The sequence below is a fragment of the Ochotona curzoniae genome, unplaced genomic scaffold, assembly GCF_017591425.1.
Source record: "Ochotona curzoniae isolate NIBS_2020 unplaced genomic scaffold, NIBS_Ocur_1.0 contig_64, whole genome shotgun sequence".
Lineage (NCBI taxonomy): Eukaryota > Metazoa > Chordata > Mammalia > Lagomorpha > Ochotonidae > Ochotona > Ochotona curzoniae.
Genome location: NW_024466502.1, coordinates 33,799,924 through 33,819,633, shown reverse-complemented (window position 1 = coordinate 33,819,633; position 19,710 = coordinate 33,799,924). Strand labels below are relative to the sequence as shown.

Below are 19,710 nucleotides of genomic sequence, written 5' to 3'. Positions count from 1 at the left end.
TTCTTATCTGTTTTTATGTGGCTTTGGAATTAAGATAATGCTGGCCTCATAGAATGACTTTTGAAGTGTTCTCCTCCTTTTAGTTGTTTTAAATAGTTTAATAAGAATTAGAATTAGTTCTTCTTTAAAAGTGCAGTTGGTTTCAGCCATGAAACTACCTGCTCATGGGCTTTTCTTTTTCAGGAGGCTCTTTATACTGATTCAGTCTCAGTCTTGGTTGTTGATTTATTCTGGTTGTCTATGTGTTTTTGCCTCAGTTTTTGGTCAGTTATATGTGTCTACAAGTCTTTCCACTTCTTGATTTTCTAATTTGTTACCATATTTCTGTTTGTAATACCTTCTACCAATTTTTTTTATTTCCTTAGTTTCTGTTGTAATATCTCCTTTTCATCTCTGACTTCATTGATTTGTGTGTTCTTCTCCTATTCTGTGGGTTTCTTTTTTACTTTGCTGTTTGTTTCCCTTGTTGTACAGAAGCTTCTTAGTTTGATGAAGTCCCATTTGTTTATTTTGGTCTTGATTGCTGTTGCTTTTGGTGTCCTTTTTAGGAAGTCAGGGCCTACAATTAAATCTTTCAGGGTGTTTCCAACATTTTCTTCCAAAAGTTTGAAGGTTTCTGGATGTGGTTTTGGTCTTTTCTTCATTTAGATTTGATCTTAGTGTATGGTGAAAGATGTGGGTCTATCTTCTTGTTTCTGCAGGCTATTAACCAGTTGTCCCAACAGCATTTATTGAAGAGACCTTCCCATTTGATTGGATTGTCGTTTGTCTTTTTGTCAAAGATTATTTGGCTGTATCTGTATGGGTTCCCTTCTGTTGTTTCTAGTCTGCTCCATTTTTATCTTTGTGCCAGTACCAGGCTGTTTTGACAACCACCGCCCTTCAGTATGTCCAGAAGTCTGTAACTGTGATTCCTTTGTTAAGTTCCTATGCTTCAGGATGATTCTAGTTATTTGTGGGTTTTGTGTTCCCAGATGAACCTGTGTATAATTTTTCAGTTCAATGAAGAATGTTTTGGGTAATTTGATTGGGATTGAGTTGAATGTGTATATTGCTTTTAGTAGTATGGACATTTGAATGATATTGATTTTACCTGTCCAGGAACATGGTATGTTTCTCCATCTTTTGAGGTCTTCCTCAATTTCTTTTTTAAGTATTTTGTAGTTTTCTTCAAAGAGATCTCCTATATTTTTGGTTAGGTTTATTTCTAGATACCTCATACTTTTCTCTGTTATTTTGAATGGTACCTTGCTAGTTAGATCTTTTTCCATCTTGGGGCTGTTTGCATACACTATGGCTGTTGAGTTTTGTTCGTTTATTTTGTACCCTGCCTCTCTACCAAACTCTCATATAAGTTCTAGCATTCTCTGTATTGAGTCTCTTGTTTCTTCTATGTAAAGGATCATGTCATCTGCAAATAGTGAAAGCTTTACTTCTTCATTTCCCATTTGGATTCCTTTGATTTCTTTTTCTTGTCTTATGGCCTCTGTGAGTACTTCTAGGACTATGTTGAATAGCATTGGTGATAGCGGATATCCTGGTCTTGTTCCGGATCTCAGTGGAAAGGGTTTCAGTTTTTCTCCATTCAGTATGATGCTGGCGTTGGGTTTTTCATATATTGCTTTAATTATGTTGTGGATTGTTCCTTCTTCGCATACTTTGGTTAGGGTTTTTAATATAAAGTGGTGTTGGATTTTATCAAAAGCTTTTTCTGCATCTATTTTGTTATTCAGTTTTTGGATGTGGTGTATCAGATTTATGGATTTCCATATGTTGAACCATCCCTGCGTTCACGGGATGAATCCTTGGTCTGGATGAATGATCTGTCTGATTTTTTTTTGAATTCTGTTGGCTAGGATTTTGTTGAGGACCTTAGCATCAGGTTCATCAGGGAGATTGGTCTGTAGTTTTCTTTCTCTGTTAATTCTCTATCTGGTTTTGGGGTTAAAGTGATGTTGCCTTCATAGAATGAGTTTGGAAGGGTTGCTTCCTTTTCTATAAGATGTTTGCAATGTTCAGGGAGTTCTGAGTCTGCAATCAGACTAGGTCTGTGCACAGGAAGTGAGATGCACTCTGTAGCATTCTCAGCTCTGTAGCTTATACCTGGAACTGCCACAGCCATTGGGGGTGAAGAGTTCCTCTCTCTACCCTGCAAGCTGCCCTTTCCTGGCCCCAGTGGCCTCTGGAAGCTGTTCCCCAAGTAAGGCCAGATTTCAACTACTGCTGTTTTAGCAAAATGAGTCTAGCCACAAAGGATGCATAGTCCTGCCAGCTCCCCAGGCTGAACTTGAAACTAGAGGGAATTGTGGAATTCTCCCTTAGAGCACCATTGGTGGGACTGTGACAGCCTCCCTTCACTCTCACTTATTCTACTGGGAATCAGCCATGTTCCCCTGAGAACATGGCTGTCAGTGCCCTCAGATGATGTAGTCTTATTTTTTTGTTTGTTTTGTTTTTTTAAACTGGTGTCAATTAGTGGCTGAGTTCACTGCATCTTCTCACTATTTAGTCATGTTGAATTGTCTCCTGGAAACATTTTTTTAAAAGATTGATTTTATTTAGTTGAATGGCAAAGTTGCACAAGGGAGACACACACACAGGGAAAAAATCTTGTTTTTTTCCATTGGTTCACTTCCCAAGTGAAGAAGCCACCACAGTGGCCAGGGCTAGATAAAGGCAGGAGCCTGAGCTCCATCTGTGTCTTCCATGTAGGTGACAGCTGCTTTCCTAGCTACACTGACAGGGAGCTAGATAAGAAGCAAAGCAGCCAGGACTCTACTGACACCCTCATGAGGACTACTGATGTTATATTGTGCAATGAAGCTAGCCCATATCCTATGTATAAATTTGGCAACTATTCTTTATAATGTATAATTTATTTTATTCTGTTGCAATATACTAAAGCTTATTTTGGTGAATTTCTTTAGAGAGACTTGAGCATTTTAATGATGTGATTTTTATTGTCTGATATGAATTAAAGTCAGATTAAAAGAGTGATTATGGATTGTAGTTGTTTTTATAATTTGAAAAGAATTAATATTTTTCATTAAAATATAATTATAGGCTTAAATTAAATGCTGTTAGATATTTTTGGTTAAAATTTAGCTTTTAGGGAAGTTTTAATTGCTGTTTTACTTACCTCTCTTTTAACTTTCTTTTTATCTGAAGACTAAGACATTTGGAGGAGGTGGTGGCAGTGCTAGAAGTAATCTCAACATGAGTGCTGCTGGTAACCGAAATAAGGAAGTTTTGCAAAAAGAAAAGTCCACCAAATCAGAAGGAAGACCTGAAGGTGTTTATAGAGAACTGGTAAGACTGAAGAATTGAACTTATGGTTAATACATTCTTCTATTAGCCTCAGTACCCCTTACATTCTTTCCCAAAACCGCTGTTGGCTAAGCGCTTTCATGAAAGAATACAGTTAATTCATGAAGGACTAGACTGCTTGACAAACAATTTTCATAAAACTGTCATTCCAGTTATTTGTTTCTTAATATTTTTAGGATAATTTGATAAAAATCTATCCAAAGGTCTTAATATAAATTATTTTCTATAGAAGAGTACATCAAAACCATACTGTGCTCTTCCTAGCCTTTCTCACACCTATTCTTAATTTTTATTTATACAGTACTTTGCCGCCTTTTTTTCTTCAGGGAAAATATATTAAAATAATTACTTGTACAAACAAACAAACAAAAACCTGCATAGATTTAAAAATTTATGCACCAGAACAAGCATGTTCTAATTTTGTTTTCCATGTTGTTTTTGAAATGTCTTCACATATTATGGACTCAGTAGTAAAATATGCTTAGGTTTTTAAGATAAATGAGAAAAATCAGTTTCTAGTGTGCCACAGTTTCCATAGATCCAAGGCAGTTGGCAGGAGTTAATTTTCTTTTGCTTTTCTGTTAAAAAGATTTTATTTATTTGAAAGTGAGAGAGGGGCAGAGACAACTGGAGAGGCTTTCTGTCCACTACTTTACTCCCCAGGTGACCCTAACAACCAGAGCTGGGCTGGTCTAAAGGCAGGAGCCAGGAGCTTCATCTCCAACTCCCACATGTATTCAGGGGCTCAAGCACAGGGCCATCCTCTGCTGCTTTCTCAGGCGCAGGAGCAGGGAGCTGGATCCCCCATATCGCTTGCTGGTGCTGCAGGCGTTAGGTTTACCTGTGTGCTACAGTACTGACTGCTTCCTTTGCCTTGGAGGCTGAAAGATTGCCTTTACTTTGGTGTGTAGCTGAAATCAAAGTGTATGGTAACTCTGAAGTAGGTGGTTACAAAGTTGATAAATTCAGTAGAGCTTTCCATGATTTCCTGAGTTTCTCTTAAGAGTTATAGAATCCTGTGAATGCTAAATATCTACACAAAAACTTCAAAGACAGAAAGGAAGTAATTTCTCTGGGAGTGTGGTTGGTATTATCAAAGAACAAAGTCTTTTCTGAAATGTCTTGCAGATTTCCATGTATGTCACGTTTATATGCCCACGTTCTAATTAATAATTGGTCAAGGGAAATGAGTTTGTCATAACTTTAGGTCAGACTACATCTTCCTTGACCACATGGTACATTTTTAAAACAAATACTAGATTTTTGCGCCCGGCACAGTAGACTAGCAGCTAAAATCCTCACCTTGCATGTGCAGGAATACCATATGAACTCTGGTTCTAATCGCGGCAGTCCTGCTTCCCATCCAGGTCCCTGCTTGTGGCCTGGGAAAGCAGTCAAGGATGGCCCAAAGCTTTGGGACCCTTTACCCGCATGGGAGATCTGGAAGAAGCTCCAGGCTCTTGGCTTTGGATTGGCTCAGCACCAGCTGTTGTGGCCAGTTGGGAGTGAATCAGCGACTGAAGATCTTGTTCTTTCTCTTCCTCTGTGTCTATCTGACTTTCCAATAAAAATAAATAAATCTTAAAAAAAATATTAGTTTTAAATAGCAAAGAACAATGCATACAGCAGGCTGAAGTAGGAAAGTTCTGTAACTAATGAGGCTGTTAACTTCAGTAAATTGATCACAGTTTTGTGAGGATGTCTTCAAAAAATAGCAGAAGAGATTAGCAGATTAGGGTGGTTCCTAGGGAGCCTGACCAGAGTGACATCATAAAAGATAATGTGGCACAAAGCTCCAAAAATTGTTCCTTCACTGAACAAAACCATTGAGCTGACAAACGCTGCCTGAAGTTAAGTGTTGTGGAACTCTAGATCCTCATTAAACACTGCAGCATTCAGGGTAGTGAATGATGAAGGAGGAGGCTAGTCACTGGTTGACTGAGAATCAATGGGATGGTGACTTAACTGGTTGCACATCTTAGAGTATAGATTCCTTTCCAAAAGTTTGAAAATGTCTAAATAGACTTAGGATATAAGCTGCATTAAGTAGCAAAAATCCTTGTTTAGGGTGCAGAATTTAATTTCCAGTTTATTAGCTTACTGAACTCAATATTTAAAATTCTAAACAAAAAATTTAAAACAGCCCAAAGAAGCAGATGAGTTCAATCCATTCATAGGAATATAAGTAATCATAAAAATAATTCCTAAAGAAGTACAAATAGTGGGCTTGGTAGAGAATGATGTTTGCTATCTTTAATGCACTTGAATTCTGAGTATCAGTAGGACTTAAAATGTAGCAACATATGCAGTTATGAATTCCCAGTGGGAAAAGAAATGGGGAGGAATATTTCTTCAAAATAATTGAAAAGATAATGTTCCTACATTCCCCTAATTTTGATGAAGTCATAAATCAGCTATTACAAGAAATATATTCTAAATAGGATTATATTGACCTATTATACTTAAGTTATTTAAAGGAAATCTTGAAAGCATCCAGAAAGAAGTCACTTATCAAGTACAAGGAATCATGAGTAAGATTAACAGGCATTTTAAAATTCTTAACTTTATTTTATTTTGTTTTATGATACAGTTCCATAGGCTTTGGGGTTACCCATCCCTCTCTCCAAGGTCCCTCCTTGACTCTTTGATTTCCCCTCCAGTTTTACAATGGGTTTCCTCATGAACAGTCATAGGTTCATCATGCTCTCGTTGAAGTGTTTCCTGACAGTGTTGGCCTGGACAGTGTTGGAAAATCTAGCATCTTACTGTTAGGATATTTTCAGTTATTTCACTGGGGTTCCATCTTTGGTCTGTATGCTGAGAGATATATAGCACTTTGTCTCCGCATCTGAACATATTAGTCTCCACTACACTTCCATTTTATATTCCCTTAAATAAAGAGCCAGTGAACACAGTCCAGAACAGGGTGATAAATAATAAATTGTCATCAACATGAAGTTAACAAACATGCTACAAAAATACTAATGCATCTCAAGAGTGATGAAAATGGGAATCGAAAATCTTGTAGGAATAGATGCTAATGTGTAACCCTTATGGCCCTGAAGGATTTACAATAAAATCTAGAACATCATTAACGCACAAGATGTAGCAAAAACAGTGTTGAAAAGGACATTTATAATCTCAGGTAAGTTTACAAGCAATTCCTCTCTTATGGATGATCAAGTAATGAGTCACAAGAACTCATTCGGAGAGATGCAAAGAACTAGGAAGTGTGCAAATGTAAATGTTATAGCAAAAATAATTAGACCTGACACTACAAAATGCAATTCTTTTTTTTTTTTTAATTGAAGCTACAAAGGCCTGAAGGTAGTAGAATGATATGTACTCCAAGTGCTGAAGGATAAGAAAGAATTGTCAACCAGGAGGTCTCTGTCTGGTAACATTGTTATTCAGGAATGAAGGAGACCATCAAAAGGACAGTTTGAAATATTTTTTGTACATAAACAGATGACTATCAGGTTTTCAACTATTTTTAGCATTTAAAGGAAGATTTATTGGTCATATCAGTGGATAGGCTCTAAGAAATAATTTTTGATAATGGATGATGTTGTAGTGGTCCACCCAAAATATATGTTATATTACTAACACCCAGTTCATTAGAAGGTGACCTTATTTGGGAGTCAAGTCTTCATAAATAAAATTAAGCTAAAATATAGTCCTTGGGGTAAAGTATAATCCAGTACCACTAGTCTCATTTTTTATAAAGAAAATTGCAGCACAAATGCAGATAATGATAACACAACCCAAAGACACACAGAGATAAGATAGCCATGCGATTCCCTGCAAAAATACAAGCTATAATTAGCAAGAAACTATTTTTTCTAGTTTGGTTAACTGAAAAGACAATGATAAAGGCAGAATAAGTTGTTCCAAGAAGCAGATTATATTCTAATGGACAATTTGAAGTATTTTTTTTGTGGGGGTCAGGTTCTACGTATAGAACAATGTATTTTTTAAAAGATTTATTTCTTTTTCTTGGAAAGTCGCATATACAGAGAGAAGGAAAGTCAGAGAAATAGATCTTCCATTCGCTAATTCACTCTCCATTTTGCCACAATAGCCGAAGCTGAGCCGATCTGAAGCTAGGAGCCAGGAGCTTCTGCTGAGTCTCCCACATGGGTGCAAGGTCCCAAGGCTTAAGTCATTCTCTATTGCTTTTCCAGTCCCCAAGCAGGGAGCTTGAAGGAAAGTAGGATTGACAGGATACAAACTGGCACTCGTGTGGAACCATGGTATACAAGGTGAGGACTCAAGCCACTAGGCTACCACATTGGACCCAAAACAATATTTTTTTTTAAAGATTTATTTTTATTATTATTTTTTTTATTGGAAAGGCGGATATACAGAGAGGAGAGACAGAGAGGAAGATCTTCCATCCGATGATTCACTCCCCAAGTGAGCGCAACGGCCGATGCTATGCCAGTCCGAAGCCAGGAGCCTCTTCCGGGTCTCCCACACGGGTGCAGGGTCCCAAAGCTTTGGGCTGTTCTCGACTGCTTTCCCAGGCCACAGGCAGGGAGCTGGAAGGGAAGCTGGGCCACCGGGATTAGAACTGGCGCCCATATGGGATCCCGGGCGTGCAAGGCAAGGACCTTAACCACTGTGCCACCGCACCGGGCCCAACAATATTCTTAATTAGATGTTTATTTGGAGACAATTTTTCAAGTTCTGATTAGTTTATGGCTAAGAAGAAGGGATTATACTTTTCATATCCAGTGGATTTATACATTTAATTTAGCACATCTAAGTCACATTCACAGGCATCTAAGGAAGTGTGTCAACTCTGAACTGACAGTAGCTACTGTGTTTTGAAGGAGTCTGTGATACAGGGTTTTGAAAAATTTTGTACTATGAATTTGGCATTTTATATTGGACATTAAAATGGATGTTCAAGCATGCATGTGATATATTTGCTACCTTAAAACTTAGCCATGTTAATTATTACATGTAAGTTAAAGTGTTTTCCTCAACTGGCTTCAACTCAAGATCCTTCTTTTTTAGGGTGGTCCCATAATCAGTTCTTAAATTCCACTTAAAGTCTAGATTTTGTAGGAGGTTTGGATTTCAACGTGTTTGTAAAGTAGACTTTTCCATAGATGCTTTTGCTAATGGATTCAGAATAAAATATTGAAGCAATGGTTATTAAAATTATATAAAAATCCGAGATGATTTTGGAATGAACCTAATTTTGTTAGGTTCAGTTTATATTAGAGAAGCACTATATGAATTATATTTACTTTTGGGGATGAAAAAAATAGACTTTCCACTCTTTCCATAATAAGTTTTGTTAGTAGTGTTCACTGTCTACATACCAATATTATATTTGGTGTTTTCAGTGATACTTGCAAATTCAGAACTCAATGCACAAGTAGATAGATTTTTCCCTGAATGTTCATATGAAAATAGATTAAGTGAATGTTATATTTATTAGTGTTGACACTTTTCTGTCATTGTAAGATGTAATTTTTAATTTAAAAGCCATAACTGGTTATGAACTTGCTTTACTTATTTACTGTTAGCATAGCTTTTGTCTTCATTTCTTGCAGGTTGATGAGAAGGCTTTGAAGCACATAACTGAAATGGGCTTCAGTAAGGAAGCATCCAGACAAGCTCTTATGGATAATGGCAACAACATAGAAGCAGCATTGAACGTACTTCTAAACAACAATAAACAAAAACCCATGACAGGCCCACCTCTGAGGGGTATGAAGCAAAGTACCATATAGTATTGTTTACTTTTTAGAGGAATATAGTGTTAATGACAGAGGCTGATTTCCTTACCCTTAGGGCTATAGCTTTTACTGTGCGGTAAATGGAAAGAAGCATCTGTTTGATATATTTTCAGGTTACCCTTTGCCTCTGTATAAACTGATTCTAGTGCTCTGTTAATTTAAAAGGGATGTTGCGAATAATAGAAAAAAATGACTAAGTACCTAGTGCTGTTCATTATTTCTTAAATATATGACTTATGTAAAATATAAAATAATATGTAAATTTTCCAAATTTAACATGAGCATGTTTTTATAGTTTTTAATTTTTACATAACTGTCATGAGGTTTATCAAATCCCACATTAAAAAAAATTTTTTTCTGAAAATTATGGGTTTTTTTTCTAAGATTACATGAATAAGTTCAAGTTTCTGAATAGATTACATAGATTGAATATGCAACTTCATTTAATCATTTTAAAATTTTTTGTTACAGAATGTGACAGTTTCTGTTATTAAATGTGAAGTATACAAAAGTGCAAAAATTGTATTTAAAGAGATTACTGTTTATATTTTAGTTTATTTTCTCCTTTAGTTTTTGCATGTATATATGTTATGCTTTATATTTTAAGGTAGAGGAAAAGGCAGGGGACGAATAAGATCTGAAGAAGAAGAGGATCTGGGAACTGCTAGGCCATCAGCACCAAGTACATTATTTGACTTCCTGGAATCTAAAATGGGGACATTGAATATGGAAGGTAGGCTGAATAAGTCAATTTCTCTTTTCTTGTTTTTTGTGGATTTTTCTTTAACAGATTAAACTATTTGGGATTGTACCACAAGGTCTTATAAAGCAAATGATGTTAATAATTTATATTTTGGATCTTTATAAATATAATTAATTACAAATATCCAGCAAGAAAACTAACTTTTACAATCTGAAAACAAATGACTACCTATAAGATGAGTAGTATCCCCAAACTACAATCTCCAGCTTATTATGTATCTGACAGTTTTAGCTGAAGAAACACATTGTTGTATTGGGAAATTTATTATTTTATCTCACATGATGTATTTGAATTTTGATATATGTAATGTGAAATGTTCACACTATTGAGGGTATATCCTCTGACAATGTGGTATATTTCTTAATATGGTATACTCTGGTGCTGTACATAGTGGCTGGAAAGAAAACTAAGTATGTTAAATATGCAATTCTTTTTGAAATATAGAATGTGACTATTTCTTAAATAGTATTCAAAAACATAATTCCACAGATGGACATTTAATGTGAGCAATTAATTTGCTGGTTGCGATGGCCATGTCCTTATGTTGGAGTGCTTGGTTTCAGTTCTCAGTTATGTTCCTGATTCTAGCGTCCTGTCAGTGTATTTCCTGGGAAGGTGCTGGTAACAGCCCAAGTAATTGGATTCTTGCCACTCATGTTGTAAACATGGATTGAGTTTCCTGCTCCTGGCTTTGACTCTAGGCTCAGCCCCAGTTGTTTCAGACATTGGAGGGTGAACCAGTGGTTGGAAACTTCGGTACACTCTTTGACTCCTTTCGCTTAAAGAAAAAAAAAAAAGATTGCCAAAAATTAAGAGAAAAAAATTTTCAGATCTTTAATATGCAAGAATAATGCTTTCTTGGTTGTAAAACATGTTAGTTTTTTGTGGCTGCCCAATAGTACCACAAAGTGGCTTAAGCAATGCAAACTGAATGTTTTATAATTGAGTGTGTCAAAGGCCCAGTGACATCTTTGTCAGGGTTAATGCACAAAGTCTTACCTGCTATAATCAGAGTTTCAGTTGAGGCTGTGATTTTACCTGAAGATTGAGGACCTTTAACAGGCTGAGTGGGTTTTGAAACGATTTAGTTCCTTGGAATTGGAGGACTGAAATTTATTTTCCTTGGCTGATGTGACTACATGTAGACTGTTTTCACCTCCCAAAGACTGCCCTTTGATGCCTCCTGGCTGGTTTGGAAGGCAATTTGCATGTTGTTTGCTTCTGCAAGGCCAACAGGAGAATCTGCCACTGCTTCAAGCCTCATTTTGTGTGTGTCTTTTTTTTTTTTTTTTTTTTGGTTACTGTTTGTTTGTTTTTTTCCTGACTCTGAATTCTTGAGATTTTTGTCCCAACTTTCCATATACTATACTACTCAGTTTGATTTACTTTCCTAATCTTGTCCTTTTACATTTGCTTTTGGTTTCTGTCATGGTATTGAGGTTGAGATTGGAAATCATAAGCTGTGATGCTTCAGTTCTTACCATGTACAGTCCTATACCAACAAATGAGGTATTAGCATTCTACCTGAAAAGGGCATCATATTCAGTATTTTTTTTTCTTTTTTCTAGTTTGTTTAATGAGATAGTCCCCTTGCAATCCTCCCCTTTTTCCCTGCTCACCACATTCCCCACAGTATCTGCCCCAGACCTGATTCTCTCACGTGCTGGTTAGTGTCATGGCCAAGGCCAATACTACTGAACCCCTGTTCAATCTGTGATAGGCAGGTACTGCAATCTAGGCCTGTAACTTAGGCCCCCCAGCCCTAGCTTTTGTGTGCACATATGAGTGGTAGTTGGCAGTGATCCATGCTAACTTGCCCAGTTCAGGTCTCCCATGTGGGCTTGTTCATCAGTTTGACCCATAGAGTTTCTGCAGCTTCCCTCCTCCAAACAGCTTTGCTCTCTATCCCCTCGCTTACCTACAAGTACAGTGGCCTTGTTAATGAAAATCCCTCAGAAGTCATTCCTCACCTGTAACATACTCCCTCAGTGGTCCTTTCCCATGCATCCCTTTACCCTCTTCTCCAAACAGTTCACAATGTTTGCACCTAAGAGTACATGGGTTTCCCAGTCCAGCCTTCCAAAGCCCAGTCTTCCAGTTGGGTGGTGTGCTGGCCTGAAGCTCTGTCTACCCATTTGGGTCTTAAGCTCCTGGCATAAGAGTTGACCCAGGACCCCACCCTTCTACACACCCAAGATGCAGACCCATTCAAAGTACCCCAAGCCCAGTCCACCAGCACACCAGGCCAGCATGCCTACCAGGGCTGCCCTCTCCAGTACCCCAACCCTACCTGGGACCCAGTATGTGGATATATCCCCAGGCTTCCTCCACCTGACTGGATATGATTCCCCAGGTCCTTGCATGACCTCGCTGATACCATCCCCATGGTCGCCTGCAAGACCACACCCTCTGGCCTCTTGCAAGTCTGCCACCACAAAAAAGCTCAAAGGTACCCATGTGGGTGTCACTGCCAACTTTTTTTTTTTTTTTTAGATTTATTTATTTTTATTTGAAAGGGAGTGTGTGTGTGTGTGAGAGAGAGAGACAGAAAACAGAAAAAGAGGGATCTTCCATTCACTGGTTCATTCCCCAAATGGCCACAACAAAAGCTAAGCTGATCCAAACCCAGAAGCTAGGAGCTTCCTCCAGGTATCCCACATGGGTGTGGGAGACTAACATCTTGGGCTGTCCCCTGCAGCTTTCCCAGGCCATAAGCAGGGAGTTGGATTCAAAGTGGAGAAGCTAGGACACAAACCAGTGCCATATGGGATGCCAGAGCTGCAAGGCCGAGGATTAGCATACTAGGCCATTGTACCCACCCTAAATTACATAATTTAATTTTGTTTTGTAATCCTATGATGGAAAAGTAATAGCAAAACCTATTATGATCTTACAGGGTGGTTGGAAAGATCAGATTATATAGTTTATATGAAGTGCTCAATGCAGTGCTGTGTACACATGCCTCTCTATATGGTTGTTCATGTCCTTATCAGTCTTGGTTAATTAGCTCCTATTAATCTGTCTCTGCTATTATACCTTAGGGCCTGCATTAATCATCCTCTATTCTTTGTAGAACTTTAAGTTCCCATCCTCCATGTTGTAATCAGTGATCTTTCAAAATGCAAATTAGATCCTATTTCCCCCTTGCTTAAAATGCTCCTTTGACCCTGCTCATAGAATAAAATTCAGACTTCATTTTGCACATTTTTTTTTACAGTGATCCAGTAATGTATATTTTCTGTGAATTTTTTGTAGGAAGTATCTTTTGTCTTGGTGAACAGGACAGCATCATTTCAAATGCTACATTTTATACAGATGTGTATAGTACATTTTGAAACTAGTAGATAAAAATAATTTTAATGATGGTTGAATAGTATACTATAGATATAGATCTTTGGTATTTGTCTTTTTTTTAAAAAACAAAATTTATTTGTTTATTTGAAAATCAGTTATGAGAGAGACAGACAAAAATGCAGGTGGCCAAAACGTGCAGGACTGGACCAAGCTGAGGCAGGAGCCCAAAGTTTTTCAATGTCTCCCACATGGGTCCAGGGCCCAAGGACTTTTCCAGGCTTGACAGCCTAGAACTGGATTGGAAGAGGAGCATCCAGGTTTTGAACTGGTGCCAATATGGTGTGCTATGGGTTAATTCACTGGGTCACAGTGCTGGCGCGAACTATACATTTTATCCATAAATTCAGAAGTTATGTGGACGTGTAGATTGATTCTATCTATTGGTTATTGTGAATAGTGATACAAGGATCATTGGAATGCAGGTGTCTCTATGGCAAATATTTTATTTCCCCCTGGATACACACACACAAACACACACACACACACACACACACACACACACACACACACACACACACACACCCATATGGGATACACATACACACACATATATACCTGAGGAAAATAAATATGTATGTATTTATGTATTATATACATATATGTATATAACTACATATAATACACATTTGTATTATATATGCATCACTATAATATGTGTATATGTATTTATTCCCTTCGGTTATATATGTATACACATATAAATATGTACATGCATATGTATGTATACATATATATGTACATGCGTACATGCATGCATACATACATATACACGGGAGCAGGATTAGTAGGTCATGATATTCTTTTACATTTTTGAGGTATCTTCATACTATTTTTTACAGCATTTGCGCTAATCTTTTTTTCTCTCCAGCAGTGTATAGAGATTCACATTTCTCAACATCTGTGTCAAAATATGTTGTTTTTGGTCTTTGTGGAAGAAAACTGAACTATAGTGAAGTGACATCCTATTGTGGTTTTGTTTTGATACATTTTCTCAGATGACTACAGATGTTGAACTTTTTTTGCATATATCTGTTGGCATTTTACATTTTTTCCTTTGAGACATTGTGTTTAGATCTACGTATCCATTTTTAAATTGGATTATTTGTGTTTTTTTAAATTGAGTTTCATATTAACTCAGATGTATAGCTTAAAATATTTTCCCATTATTTAGATTGTATCTTTATTTGCATTTTTTAGATTGTATCATTATTTGCTAATTGTTTCTTTTGCCACAGAAGCTTTCGTTTGGTGAAAACTTATATATCTATTTTTGCATTTGTTTCTTGTGGTTACAGTGTTTGACCCACAAATCTAATGTTTCATATCTGAATGTGCTTATCAATAAGAGAGCCTTACTTAATTTAGTCAAATCCACCACTGAGCAATTGAAGAGAAAACATGAATGCAGAGAATGTGAATGCTAATGTTACATTTGATTAAATGATGTTGTGTAATGTGGTGTTCAAGATAAACAGCATAGGTGAAGAATTTGTTTAAAGACCTGGGATGTATGACCTGTAGTGCTTACCTCAGGAGTGTCTTGGAAGGAAAGATAAGGAGTATTCCTTTGTGTTTGACAATGTTCAGAGTATTTAGGATCAAAAGCTAATGAGTAAAGTCGGACACAGCAGGTACAAGGAGTAGAATCAGCTTGAATTGTAACAAAGCAGTTCAGTATGCTCCATGTCTTTATCTCTTGCTTCAGATTCCCTCACTGGAGGAAAAACTGTATTCTCCTAGAGAAGTGACATAGATATTTTTTCTTTTGGAAAACACAATGTAGGAAGTTTCACAATAAAATTAATGAAAGTAATTACAAATAAGGTTTTTAAAAATTATTTTTTGAAAAAAAAGCAGTGTATATTTTTGCTAGAAAATTCTGGAAAATGATAATCTAGTCACCCCAAAGTATTAATTTGGCACTGTGCTAAAGAAAGCACAGATCAGATACCTGAGAATCCAGCAGAAAGGATTCGGCAGTGTAGTTCTGTAGTGCTGCAAAGCAGGTTACTGTGGCAAGAAAAACAGTACTTGGTTCAGCCTCTTAGAGTTTAGGGACGAAGGATCTCCCAGAACAAGTAGAATATGAGACCTGAGGAGTAACCAGAGGGGGACATGCCTGGGACATGTTCAGGCATTGTGCAGGCCTGAAACCATGTGTGATCATAACAAATTGAAGAGGTTCAGCACAATTTGACCAGAAAACAAAGCTCAATTTAGGATGAGTGCTAGTAAATAATAGAGGCAAAGCAGTGGTTTTTCTACATACTAGTTAAACTCTTTATTCAGTAGAGGGTTATGCTTGTATTGTAAAGTAAATTCAAAATATGTCACTGCAAAAGTTAAAAGAAAAATGGAGGAAGATTGCTAAAAGCAAGGGAGGGATGGAAGGGGGAGAGTAGGAAATATTATGTTCTTAAAGCTGTATATATTGAATATATGAAATTTATTCCTTTTACATAAACTTAAAAGTGATAGAGAAGAAGTAAAGCTGTGACTAAAAAAACCCCCCAAAAGGGACATTGCAGGGCATTTTAAAGGGGAAAAATTAAAATTAATCCAACTGAACTTACACATATTTTGGATATGAAATATATGATATAACTTTATAAATTTCTGAAATTTGGTTAGGGAAGGAAAAGGAAGAAAATCAACTCAGTTACCTGAATGTATGTATGTGTTTTTATTTAAGGGATAGGTTTGCTTAAGAAGTTTTTAAATTTGTTTTATTTTTACTCCCATCAATGTTTATGGAATAATGCTGCATTCCATGAGTAAATACTGGAAACAACCAAGAGTCATCAGTGATTGAATGTTACTAACCTAAAGGTAGCTTTGTCGCAGAGATGTGTGTGTGAATTCAGAGTGGGTACTGGAATCTGCTCAGTTAGTGCCCAGTCTGGAGTAGTCTTGGTCAAACCACTTCAGTTTTATTATCTCTATCAGAAGGAGATGTTATTATCATTATATGCTGAGGCAAGTTCATTTTTTTTCCAACTATAAGAGGAACTTCGTAAGCACTAATTTTGTGTATGTGTAGAGGGCAGTGCTTACAAACTTGGACTTTGCATTTTGAGTGTGGCAGGGCAAGACAGGGGCATCTCTATGGTTCTATTTTTGCTGTGTGTTGCCATTTCTTAGAGCTCTCATGATTTGTTCTTGTATAGAATTAGTGTTCTTTTGTTTATTCCAGCGTATGTTTTCAATTGAGTTTTTATTCTTTTTTTTAAAGAAGACCAAGACACTAAAATATTAGTTTTGTTAACATTGAATATTACAGATGTTTATTTTGAACTTGGTCTTCATTTTAACTTGTGCCATAGCTATAAAAGAATGTAATGAGAATGGAAAGGCAATTTTCTGAATAAATACTGAAAAAAGTGCCATGTCAGATTAAGAGTGACATCAATTCTGTACGATAAATTTTTCTGCAATTGGGGTTCTTTATTTGGCATGGTCAACATCAATTTTGCACTGTTGGAATATACAGTATTTTCTGCTTCCAAATTAATCATTAATGGTGATTACAGTTTTACTTAGAATTTGCTTTTATGAAACAGTTTTCTCGCACAGACTGCTGTGTGTGGCTTCCCTTGGTGTGGACTTCTCTTTCCTGTTTGCATTGTGTTACTTCTCATTCCTTAGGGCTCAACTTAAACTGCTTTTCAGAAAAAAAATTTCTCCCAAAGCGATGTACCCTGTCTCCCAGTTCTATTGTTGCAACTCTTTTTGTCCTTTGTAGATTTTATCAGTTATAAGCCACATTGTTTGTTCTGCTTATTATTTTTTTATTTGCACCTTTCCATTAAGATAAAAATACCACAGCATGAAAGGGAATGAGTCTGGCCTGCTTTTGCATATATAGTGACTAGGACAGTGCTGGCATCCTCCATGGTGACTGCTCAGAACTGAGGAGTAACGGAGTGAAGAAGGAAGTAGCATCATCTCAATTTTCCAACAGGACTGGGATTTCTTTTCAGTTATCAGCCTGATGCCAAAGTTGCTATGTGGATCCATGAGAGAGCAGCTTTTTGCATATATTTTTGTGTTTTATCTTTAAAATTTTTTTAACTATATAAGGTGAGCAAATTCCATGTATTTCATAATACAGATTTAGAGTACAGTGTTACTTCCTACTCTGTTCACCCTCCTCCTTCTTTCTTTCTTCTTAATTTTTATAATGTTATATTTTCAATTCAGTTCTTTGTGACAGGCTTTATACTGCATTAGATTTTTAAAAATTCACAAACAGGGCCCGGCAGCATGGCCTAGCAGCTAAAGTCCTCACTTTGAACGTGCTGGGATCCCATACGGGCGCCGGTTCTGATCCCGGCTGCTCCACTTCCCATCCAGCTCCCTCCTTGTGGCCTGGGAAAGCAGTCGAGGATGGCCCAAAGCTTTGGGGCCCTGCATCCGTGTGGGAGACCCAGAAGAAGTTCCTGGTTTCCTGGCTTCGGATCGGAGCAGCACCGGCCGTTGTAGCTCACGTGGGGACTGAATCATCGGACGGAAGGTCTTCCCCTCTGTTTCTCCTCCTCTCTGTGTATCTGACTTTGTAATAAAAAATAGATAAATCTTTAAAAAAAATTTCACAAACAGCTAGAAGAAAAAAAACCACTTTTTCAAGATTGTAAACAAAGGCTGTGATCAAATCTCAAAATGTTGGTTTTACTTATATAGATTAGATTTTTAAAAATTTTTTGAAGATTTATTTATTTTTATTGTAAAGTCAGATATACAGAGAGTAGGAGAGAAAGAAGGAAGATCTTCCATCCACTGATTTACTCCCTAAGCGGCTGCAAAGGCCAGAGGTGAGCCGATCTGAAGCCAAGAGCCAGGAGCTTCTTTGGGGTCTCCAACACAGGTGCAGCGTCTCAAGTTGATCGGTACTCAGATGTCCTGAAAGAGTCCATGGTGACAACCACATTGCATTTGGAAAGTTTTAATTTCCACAATCATTTATAAATTGAATATGCTATTATATGCTGAATTTGGTAGCTTTCCTCTATTATTGTCAGCTGCAGGAAAGGTATGATCTAAACCATTGTGATCACCTAACCCTATCCCTAAACCTAACCCTAAGGCTAAGGCTAAACCCAACCCTTACCCTAAGTCTAACCCTGAATGTTAACCTTAAGCCTAACCCTAACCCTAGATGATCACTGCTCTTGGAGAGACCACAGGGGGAACTTCCTAGACATTCTCTAGAAACACATAAAGGATATGTGAACACAGAATCCTCTACAGTGACCCACCCCAAGCTATCAGAAAACTGAGCTTCTGAGGCCAGACATATCACAGTGATAGCCTAGAAACCAGGCCATACTCCATGCTTAATTGTGAACTCACGTAATTCCCACTGTCATAGCCAACAGGCTTTCACAGTGACAGGGAGCAGGAAATCCAATTTTAGCATACTCCCTGCCCCCACCCCAAGGCTGCGCCATTTAGCTGTGCCATTTATGGAGAAAGCCAAGGCATTCCCAGAGCCAGCTGCCTATTGCTATGAAGATGGAACTTTTCCCCTGTTACTCACTTGGGGTCCTCTGTTCTCTGATTGTGGGAAGCCAGCATTGTACCCTCAACTCACAGGTTCAGATTGGTGCACTAACCTCCACCCCTGTGCCACCATTACATTCCAGGCCAGACTCAAAAGTCTCCCAAAGTCCTCAGGCAGTATCACCTGTGTTATGGATACTTTATTCTCCGCCTGATGTTGATTCTCATACTGATTAGGAGCAGATCAAATGAGCACTGCCCGTTGTGGCATTCCAGAGTATTAAGGGATGGGAAGGAATCAAGGCAGTGTTCCTGATCCAAGCCTCACAGCTGCTCTGGTTCAAGTTAACTCCCAGGCTGAAGAAAAAGTTTGCTGGTGGCTGTGGGATTCCTTCTCAGCTAAAACTGTGAGTGGCAACATGGAACTTTCTTTCCATACAGTGGTATGATAGCATCTTGCCACTGGTAGTTGACAGTGCTGTATTCGTGACTTGGCTGAAGCAGTGTTTGTTTTTACTCTTTTGGCTCCACAAAATCTTCTTTGTTCTTTTGTTCTTTTTTTTTTTTTCAAACTTTTTAGATAAAATATTCATCAGTCAGGCTGTTGGAGTAGTGGTTCTTCCTTGGTTCTTTTCCTATCCTAGAGCAGCTGAGGTTAGTGTGGCTACACCGTATTCAGCCATCTTATGTCCCTAAATTGCTGCATACATTTTGAAAATTACTTATATTATAATCCTAGGGATATCCTTATCGACATTTTTGGGTGAGGAAATTGGGGTTCTTTGTGACTTTATCAAAAATATATTAGTAGTAAGTTCAAGAAGCAATTTATTTGTTCTTAAACAGAGTTCTCTAAAGCAAATCAAGAGATTGTTTTCTATAGAATTTCCTTTTGTGTGTTGTGCAGATATTTTTTATAGTCATTTGAACTCAGTGTGCTTTGATACAGACTTCTGTCTTACAGTAGGCAAAATAGAAGTACATTTTCTATCTCAGTGTTTTGTCTTTGGCTAA

The 19,710-nt window shown here is 37.4% G+C and overlaps 1 protein-coding gene across 4 annotated transcripts in view; it reads left to right on the top strand.

The window, feature by feature from the left end:
- TDRD3 (tudor domain containing 3) overlaps positions 1-19,710 on the top strand; it is a 128,568-nt gene that overhangs the window by 63,333 nt on the left and 45,525 nt on the right. For all 4 annotated transcript variants that reach the window (XM_040991314.1, XM_040991318.1, XM_040991317.1 and 1 more), the window contains 3 exons: positions 3,169-3,309; positions 8,895-9,051; positions 9,688-9,813. In XM_040991314.1, coding sequence (XP_040847248.1) covers positions 3,169-3,309; positions 8,895-9,051; positions 9,688-9,813 — 424 coding nt within the window. The remainder of the gene's footprint in view (positions 1-3,168; positions 3,310-8,894; positions 9,052-9,687; positions 9,814-19,710) is intronic.